At 35.9% G+C, this 10,831-nt stretch overlaps 1 protein-coding gene across 2 annotated transcripts in view; it reads right to left on the bottom strand.

Annotated features, from left to right (window-relative positions):
* Positions 1–6,303: 6,303 nt before the first annotated feature.
* Positions 6,304–10,831, bottom strand: part of ppp2r5cb (protein phosphatase 2, regulatory subunit B', gamma b) — a 51,226-nt gene continuing 46,698 nt past the window's right edge. For both annotated transcript variants that reach the window (XM_079888981.1, XM_079888982.1), the window contains one exon: positions 6,304–9,672. In XM_079888981.1, the coding sequence (XP_079745107.1) occupies positions 9,538–9,672 (135 nt within the window). In that variant the 3' untranslated portion in view covers positions 6,304–9,537. The remainder of the gene's footprint in view (positions 9,673–10,831) is intronic.

Here is a 10,831-nt window from a genome sequence, read left to right as displayed (position 1 = left end):
GAGAAGTGGACTTCATATGTAATATCAGTGGGAATTATGAGCAAAATATGTACAAATTCTTCACTTTTCCGTTCTGTATTATCAGATCGACTGTGGACTCACGCAGAAATCACCTAAAACACTTTCTCGTTTCCTTTGGTTTATACAGTCAAACACACATTTATTCAGACTCCTTCAACACTTCTCACATTATCAGTTTATTCACTATAGTTTAGAAAATGGTAATAAAATATGAGCAGAACTCAGAGTTATGAACTCAGTTGATATTTGACTGGTTTTGTCCGTCCTTCTGTTAGACTGTCTCACACATGAATTATGTTGAATATCTGTCAGCTGATGTTAAATTTAACTACACAATTAGATAATACCAGTTTAGCTCAACCAATCACCAAGCAATGCTTCATTGTGTTCAGTCTGTGTGTGAAAAGAGCATTAGCAATTAAAGAAAACACACTTGATCAGCTCAAAGTGTCCGAATCATTTCTGCTTCCAAATGTTTATTAGTGTCACTGGTAGTCTCTGGATGAAGAATATTAGGGTGTAATATGTCACAGTTTACTTTATTCTGCTCTCCTCACTTACATTAATGAACTACACTCACCTAAAGGATTATTAGGAACACCACACTAATACTGTGTTTGACCCCCTTTCGCCTTCAGAACTGCCTTAATTCTACGTGGCATTGATTCAACAAGGTGCTGAAAGCATTCTTTAGAAATGTTGGCCCATATTGATAGGATAGCATCTTGCAGTTGATGGAGATTTGTGGGATGCACATCCAGGGCACGAAGCTCCCGTTCCACCACATCCCAAAGATGCTCTATTGGGTTGAGATCTGGTGACTGTGGGGGCCATTTTAGTACAGTGAACTCATTGACATGTTCAAGAAACCAGTTTGAAATGATTCGAGCTTTGTGACATGGTGCATTATCCTGCTGGAAGTAGCCATCAGAGGATGGGTACATGGTGGTCATAAAGGTATGGACATGGTCAGAAACAATGCTCAGGTAGGCCGTGGCATTTAAACGATGCCCAATTGGCACTAAGGGGCCTAAAGTGTGCCAAGAAAACATCCCCCACACCATTACACCACCACCACCAGCCTGCACAGTGGTAACAAGGCATGATGGATCCATGTTCTCATTCTGTTTACGCCAAATTCTGACTCTACCATCTGAATGTCTCAACAGAAATCGAGACTCATCAGACCAGGCAACATTTCTCCAGTCTTCAACTGTCCAATTTTGGTGAGCTCGTGCAAATTGTAGCCTCTTTTTCCTATTTGTAGTGGAGATGAGTGGTACCCGGTGGGGTCTTCTGCTGTTGTAGCCCATCCGCCTCAAGGTTGTGCGTGTTGAGGCTTCACAAATGCTTTGATGCATACCTCGGTTGTAACGAGTGGTTATTTCAGTCAAAGTTGCTCTTCTATCAGCTTGACTCAGTCGGCCCATTCTCCTCTGACCTCTAGCATCAACAAGGCATCTTCGCCCACAGGACTGCCGCATACTGGATGTTTTTCTCTTTTCACACCATTCTTTGTAAACCCTAGAAATGGTTGTGCGTGAAAATCCCAGTAACTGAGCAGATTGTGAAATACTCAGACCGGCCCGTCTGGCACCAACAACCATGCCACGCTCAAAATTGCTTAAATCACCTTTCTTTCCCATTCTGACATTCAGTTTGGAGTTCAGGAGATTGTCTTGACCAGGACCACACCCCTAAATGCATTGAAGCAACTGCCATGTGATTGGTTGATTAGATAATTGCATTAATGAGAAATTGAACAGGTGTTCCTAATAATCCTTTAGGTGAGTGTATAGTGTCCTGATCACACTAGTGAAACAAATATCAGAAATTATATCTGGTGTCTGAATAATGTCTGGTTTGACTGTATATCGTGCATTAAACACATATTGAGTTTTATCCATAATCAAACCTTTTATCCTCACGTTTAACAAGAGCCTTTCATTTAGAATATTCAACTCATTCACATGTATCTGTACAGCGCTTTCACACACACATCGTTTCAAAGCAGCTTTACTGAAAGTGCATGAGTCTATATTACAGTTTACAGTGATCTGATATCAGAGGAAACTGAGTTATGCATTTTAGAAATGCACATATACAAAATCACAGTTAGCTAGAAATGTATTAATTTAAACAATGTAATGATTTAATGCAGAAACAATTCTGGATGTCTCGCTTGTACGCCTCGATTAGCGTTTGATTAATCATCATCTGTCAGAACAGTGTGTTTGATCTCGTTATCCGAGCGGAGACGGTAAATGATTCCTGAAATAATAACAGGACAGTACTTGCACTGATGCAGGGATGCTTCACCTGTGTCTCTGAAGACGAACGTCTCGCTCTTGGACTCGATCCTTCACTGGGATTCACTTCTTAAAGTCAAAGATTTCTGTCCTTTTTCCTGGGATTCTTCCGAGCTTCTATTCCCCCTTTTCCTTCCGTTCAGTCCGAGGTCATGCATGTCTCATGAATAGAAGTATTTTTTTTTTTTTATTATTATTGAATTTTTTCAGCTGAAACAATGTTGTTGAAGCTTCTTTTTAGCAGTTTTGAAAACCCAAAAATTGTACATTACAAGAAATTAAACTTGAAAGTCAAAAGTTGAAAGTCACATGGAAATATTAATAACGTAAAGAAAAATAACATGAATATGTCTTTTTTTTTAATTGTTCCCCACAAATTTATTATAAAAAAAAAAAAAAAAAAAATATTTAGTCATTTAAAGGAATAGTTCACCCAAAAATGTAATATAAATTTGGCGACTGAGGAACGTCTCACACAACACTAATGTTCATTTCTGGTGAACTTTAAGAATGATTGACAGCACGAGGAAAACACTATATACACACACACATATAGACTATATATAAATATAGGACTTTACATCAATGTTATTTTATCATCATTGAGATACTACTTAAATACATTTTTTTAATTATTATTTTTTTAAAATACTTTTTCACACTTATTTACTAATAACTATGTTGTGTTTTTGTCATTTTTGCATCAGTTGTTTAATGTATTCATTTGTATTTGTTCATTTCAGTTTTGGTTATTTTAGTACATAAATTAATATACTTATTTCAGTTAACATTTATTTTATTTCAAGTAACAAAGTTTTAGTGTTAACTATAATAACCCTGGTTTGTACTGCTTGAAAACACTAAATAATGATCTTTGTGTACCATTTTAATTAAAGGGTGGATCACACAAAATCCTTGACTTTAAAATGAAAATAATACATTTTATAATAATAAAAAAGTCTATGTTATGTTATGAGAAGGAAGATTTTCGGAATTGCAAAATGTTTACGTCAATTAAGCACATTTAAGTTCCCATTAGAATCACTGAAATGTTCAAAAATTTGAAGTAAATTAATTAAATGTTCATCACTCACTTTTATTTTTCAGCCCCTATTATGGAGGAGCTTCTATAAAGCAGAAATTAATCTTTCATAGACTATATTTTTAGTTTTCTATGGAAGCTTTTTTCCACCACAGAATAAAAATTAAAAAGAATTGTGACTTTTTATCTCAGAATTGCGAGAAATAAACTCGCAATTGACTTTTTCCCTCCCAATTCTGACGTTATAACTCAAAATTCTGACGTTATAACTCGCAATTTACTTAATTTCTCCCAATTCTGACGTTATAACTCGCAATTCTGACGTTATAACTCCCAATTCTGACTTTATAACTCGCAATTCTGACGTTATAACTCGCAATTTACTTAATTTCTCGCAATTCTGACGTTATAACTCGCAATTCTGACGTTATAACTCGCAATTTACTTAATTTCTCCCAATTCTGACGTTATAACTCGCAATTTACTTAATTTCTCCCAATTCTGACGTTATATCTCGCAATTCTGACGTTATAACTCGCAATTTACTTCATTTCTCCCAATTCTGACGTTATAACTCGCAATTTACTTAATTTCTCCCAATTCTGACGTTATATCTCGCAATTCTGACGTTATAACTCGCAATTTACTTCATTTCTCCCAATTCTGACGTTATAACTCGTAATTTACTTCATTTCTCCCAATTCTGACGTTATATCTCGCAATTCTGACGTTATAACTCGCAATTCTGACGTTATAACTCCCAATTCTGACTTTATAACTCGCAATTCTGACGTTATAACTCGCAATTTACTTAATTTCTCGCAATTCTGACGTTATAACTCGCAATTCTGACGTTATAACTCGCAATTTACTTAATTTCTCCCAATTCTGACGTTATAACTCGCAATTTACTTAATTTCTCCCAATTCTGACGTTATAACTCGCAATTCTGACGTTATAACTCGCAATTTACTTCATTTCTCCCAATTCTGACGTTATAACTCGTAATTTACTTCATTTCTCCCAATTCTGACGTTATATCTCGCAATTCTGACGTTATAACTCGCAATTTACTTCATTTCTCCCAATTCTGACGTTATAACTCGCAATTCTGACGTTATAACTCGCAATTCTGACGTTATAACTCGCAATTGCAACTTTATATCTCGCAATTCTGAGATAAAAAGTCATTAAAATACATTTTATAATAATCAACAAAAGCCTATGTTATGAGAAGGAAGATTTTTTGAATTGTAAAATGTTTCCGTCAATTAAGCACATTTAAGTCTCCATTAGACTCACCAATGAAATGTTCAAAAATTTAAAGTAAATTAATTAAATGTTCACCACCCTCTTTTATTTTTCAGCCCCTATTATGGAGGAGCTTCTATAAAGCAGAAATTAATCTTTCATAGACTATATTTTTAGTTTTCTATGGAAGCTTTTTTCCACCACAGAATAAAAATGAAAAAGAATTGCGACTTTTTCTCAATTGCGAGAAATAAACTCGCAATTGACTTTTTCTCTCCCAATTCTGACGTTTTAACTCGCAATTTTGACGTTATAATTCGCAATTCTGACGTTACAATTCAGTTTACTTCATTTCTCCCAATTCTGAAGTTATAACTCGTTACTAGGGTTGTAACGGTATACCGGTATGGCGATTTATCACGATATTGGCATGTACGATTATCATATCGTAAACATTTGCTAATCCACGGTTTTGAAAAAAAAAAAAAAAAAAATTAAACCAGATCTCATCTGCGCATATGCAACTTCTTTTCACTTGACTGCTTAGACTCCACCCAATACATGTGCAGCAGACAGAGGCTGCGAATTCGAATCTCCTTTTCCCCCGCCGAAAACAAACACTTTTGTCATCTGAAAAACGAACGCGGGATTTTCCTCGAAGATGGATATCCAGTTTAGAGTGCTGATCTGGAATTTTTCTGTCCGAGCCCGGCCCGCGTCCGACAGAGCAGTAACCGAACCCGACCCGAGTCCGACAGGCATAAAGATATGTCCGAGCTCGACCCGAGACCGACAGTTAAAATCTTTTTTTTTTTCTTTTTCTCATACTAATGAGACATGTACGTTTTTTTGTGTGGGAAGCCCGCTTTTATTAAGCAACTGTAGGAAGGCATTCGGAAACTTCAACAGGTCAGCTGTGTCTAGAAAAATGGACGAAGAGTGGCTGCAAAAGGAGGAAATATGTCGAACATATTTAAATTTCTAAATGGTAAATTAATCCAAATCGCTATGAGTGTGTCTATTAATATACAGCGGAAAACAATGCTATACTGTAAAACTATATTCTGCTTGTTCTGTGTGAATGAGCAGCGCCATTTCGCCTAGTACATACTCAAGTATGTGTGACGCTCATGGTGTTTAAAGCGTCTGCCGTCTCACTCATATATGAGGACGTGAACACATGAACATATCCAGAGCTGCTCTGCTTTTATTTAAAAGAATCATCATCAAATACACTCTGACTGAAACTCATAGGTGTTTAGTACAACCTGTCAAAATAAAAGTTAGATTTAGCTTAAAGAAATGTTACTATTGTACAATAGAATATAGCTTAGTTATAACAACAACAATAATAAAGTTTATTTAAACATTAAGAAATATAGTTTTTTGTCTGTTTTAATTTAGTAAACCTATCCAGACAAACAAAAGTTGTTACATTTCATCTGATTGCATTTTCAATAATATATTTGTATTAAATCATAGAATCCAGACAAATTATATCAGACAAGTTACCCAGAATTTCTGAGGAAATACATTTTATAAGACTCTACTATCTTATAATTATCTGAAATAATAATTAATAAATTAAGAATAAAAATAAGTTAAGGTTTTATGAATTCAATTGATTAGATATGTTTGTTCAATTGGGAATTAATTTTTTCTTTCTTATTTTTTCAAAAGGTAGACTCATACCAAAAAGTTTGTTTTAATAAACCATATGTTCAACCAAAAAACCCTATCTGTTTTCATTCATTTAAGAGCCATTGTAGCAGATGATTAAAATAATAATAATGATTGTTTAATACCGTATATCATGAAACCGTGATATTTTCTGAGACGATTATCATACCGTGAAAATCTCATACCGTTACAACCCTACTCGTTACAACTGAAAATGTACTTAATTTCTCGCAATTCTGACGTTACAACTCAAAATTTACTTCATTTCACCCAATTCTGACGTTATAACTCGTTAAAACTCAAAATGTACTTAATTTCTCGCAATTCTGACGTTATAACTCGCAATTCTGACGTTATAATTCGCAATTCTGACGTCATAACTCACAATTCTGACGTTATAACTCGCAATTTACTTCATTTCTCCCAATTCTGACGTTATAACTCGTTACAACTCAAAATGTACTTAATTTCTCGCAATTCTGACGTTACAACTCAAAATTTACTTCATTTCACGCAATTCTGACGTTTTAACTCGTTAAAACTCAAAATGTACTTAATTTCTTGCAATTCTGACGTTATAACTCGCAATTCTGACGTCATAACTCGCAATTCTGACGTTATAACTCGCAATTCTGACGTTATAACTCGCAATTTACTTCATTTCTCCCAATTCTGACATTATAACTCGTAATTCTGACGTTATAACTCGCAATTCTGACGTTATAACTCGCAATTGCAACTTCATATCTCGCAATTCTGAGATAAAAAGTCACTAAAATACATTTTATAATAATCAACAAAAGCCTGTTATGAGAAGGAAGATTTTCTGAATTGTAAAATGTTTACGTCAATTAAGCACATTTAAGTCTCCATTAGACTCACCAATGAAATGTTCAAAAATTTAAAGTAAATTAATTAAATGTTCACCACCCTCTTTTATTTTCAGTCCCATTTATGAGGAGCTTCTATAAAGTTATTTGTCATTAATGCACTCCGACACTTCTAAAGCATGCAATCGAACTAAAAGTGATAATACCTAAAGATTGTAAGACAATATTCTTCAAAGGCTTCTTTAGTGGTAAAATATAATAGCCCAAGCCAATACAAACGCACACACTCAACAGAAAACAACGAACATCGTTCTTCTAAGATGAAAATATAAAACACGTTTTCTTTATTTCCTGTATATAGACATATACCACTTGAGATTTGGAGAAAAGCACATATGAAGGCTATTTTATGATGATCTCATCAGACAGCTGAATGCAGAGACAGAAAAAGTTCTCAATTACAAATAGTAAAAATAAAAAATAAAAAAAAAACATTAGAAATGAAAGATTTTCTACAAGATTTCTAACGCAGTTACAGAAGTCTGTCAAATACCAACTGTCTGCAAGTGGCTAATAACGGTTTTCATCTGTACACAAGAAAATTTGTACAAAATAAGAGATCTACCATTCAATAATAGATGGATCATAACAGTACATAATATGTACAATATCAGATGAAGCCATTTAGAAGAGGGACGCGCACGAAAGGACACTTCGCAGTTGTATTTTTCTCTCATGAAATGAAACGGAAAGTGAAATTCACCACAATAAAAGCTTCCAGTTATGCTCTCGACACCGGAGAAATTAATCTTTCAGAGGCTGTTCGCGTTTTTAGTTTTCTATGGAAGCTTGTTTCCGCCACAGAATACATTTTTTTAAAGATAATTCAATTCTGACTTTATAACACATAATTGCGAGATATAAAGTCAGAATTGCGAGATATAAACACGCAATTCTGAGTTTATATCTTGCAATTTTGAGATAAAAAGTCAGAAATGAAAGATAAAAAGTCGCAATTACCTTTTTTATTTTTTATTCTGTGGTGGTTTCCACAGTTTCTAGCACTACAGCCAAAAGATTAGAGGAAGGAAATTAAATTAAAAACAGAAAAAGATTGGGAGAGAGAAAAAAATAATACATTTATCTATATCTATTTAAATCTGCACATTCAAATCGAACATCATCAAGCTCACGCGGGGCCGAGGATTAAAAAAACCTGCAAGCGTCTTAAAATCACGTCACGTACGTACGGGGGAAACCGCAGACAGAACCGCACCGCAGCTCAACCAGGCCAAACCAAGCGGAAGTTCAAACAATGGTTCAGAGAGGATTCGTGAAGTCGTTCAAGTTTATCAGGAAAGGTTTTCTGACTTTTGTTGGGCAAAATGCAAGTGTGTGAAGCCAAAGTAGCAAATTTCAGGCTAAAAGAAATAAAAGAAGGTTTCCTTTATCTAAAAAGGCACTATGCAAATGAAGGCTTGGTCGATTACAAAAAAAAAAGAACAAAAAAAACGCACAGAAAATGTCAACGTTTAATATTGCCTGTTAAAAAGCGAAGATTGGAGGACGAGATTAACCAACGTAAGGCCGTTCACCATTGTTTGAACAACCAAAATCTCCCTGGACGAACTTATTGCCAAGTTTCTGGACAAAATACAAAAAACGGAAGGAGCGAGTTCTCTTCATTGCCAAAGAACCGTCACACATTAAAAGACGGCGAAAGAAAGCGAGACAAAAGCAGCGCTGCTCTCTCGGCCTCCGAACAACCTGAGAATCGCTTGCTCGCTCCGAATGCAGTCGCGGTTCAAGTGCTCTCGCCTGCTTTTCCAGTCGGCGCAGGCACGCAACAGCTTAAAAGAAGAAACCAACATACGAACGAACGTACATACGAATTAACTTGTGTACGAACATATGTACGAATGAACAAACACATGTACATATGAACGAGCGAACGTACGTACAAACGAACGAACGCATGTACATACGAACGAACATGCATATGAACGAATGAACGAACATACGTACATACGAACGAACATGCATACATACGAACGAACGTCCATATGAACGAATGAACGAACATACGTACATACGAACGAACATGCATACATACGAATGAACGTCCATATGAACGAATGAACGAACATACGTACATACGAACGAACATGCGTACATACGAACGAACATGCATACATACGAACGAACGTACATATGAACGAAGGAAAGCCGAAGCAGAAAGAGACAGGACTGGAGAGGGTCTGGGTGGAGGACGGTCTCCGGTGCGATGCTTCTGGAGGGCAGATCCGGCTGTGTGTGTGTGTGAGTGTGTGTGTGTGTGTGTCACACCGGGCCACACCGCCCTGCGTGCTGCCGTCGGGTCGAGACTGGGTTTGGTTCTGGTCCTCTAGTGGGGCTCCTGGGGGCCGATCATGTCCTCCGCGCGCCGGTGCGTCTCCAAGGCCTTCATCATGCAGGAGTCCTGCGGGAGCTCAGACTTGCGCCGCATCAGGGGCCGTTCCTTACGCTGGTCTCGCTGGAGCTGAGCACACACACACACATCAAACCACGCTTTTAGCCAACTAAACTCAGGGTGACTACAGATAGAAACAAGTTCAATTTTAAGACTTTTTAATACACTGTGTAGAATTATATATATATATATATATATATATATAAAAAAATACACAAATATTTTATATATAAATAATACATTTTTCAACCGATTCGTTCATTCGTTTAAACGCCGCTGTGAGTCGCTCAGAGACGTAACCTGTGTCTTTGTTCGGAACTATTTTCGTTGGCGAAAAACAGGCAATAATGTGTCTAACATGTACGTCACTTAATATTAACTTCTTGTTTATTGAAAATCAAAATCACATTTGTAATCATGCTGATATTTGGAGGGAAAAGACAGCACTCTTTGTGTGATATTGATTAACTATATTCAAAATGACAAATATAAGAGACATACAGAGGTATTTTTGCCCCTTATCTTGAATATTGAGGAGATTATAAATCCATTTTAATAGAGTAAATCATTTTCTGAGTGAAACAGAATATTCACTAGTGTAGGACTATTATGTTATCTGTTAATATTTTCACTCCCCGTTCTGCCTTGTTTAAGCAGAAAAGTCATTTCAGAAGCAGAGGTGGAGGGGAAAAAATGAATTTAATATTTTTTCTGTTTATCACTGTGAAGCTGCTTTCAAACAATCTGTATTTTATTAAGCGCTGTATAAATACATGTGACGACTTCAGAATGAATCGCTCGCATGTAAAGTTAATTTGATTTCATGTTGACTTTAAATTAGAATATGAAATTCTCTACACAAAATACTTGTTCATCATTAACCAATTAATTTAATCCTTCAGAATTAGGCAAGGATGTCCACTGCCATTCAAAAATATATTTTTCAGAAAGAAATTAACACTTTTATTCATCAAGGCCACATTAAAGGGATAGTTCACCCAAAAATGAAAATTCTGTCAGTAATTACTCACCCTCATGTTGTTCCAACCCCGTAAGACCTTCGTTCATCTTCGGAACACAAATTAAGATATTTTTGATGACAAACAAACAAAAATAACGACTTTATTCTACTATTCTTTTCCTTCTCTCTGAGCCTCGAGTTAGTTTACGTAGTGTTTTTGCGTAGCACGTCTGTGTTGCACGTCACCACGTAGGCTCACTATTGGCC

Source organism: Squalius cephalus (genome assembly GCF_949319135.1).
Source record: "Squalius cephalus genome assembly, chromosome: 12".
NCBI lineage: Eukaryota > Metazoa > Chordata > Actinopteri > Cypriniformes > Leuciscidae > Squalius > Squalius cephalus.
Note: the sequence above shows the minus strand (reverse complement) of the source record. Positions and strands in the feature narration are given on the sequence as shown.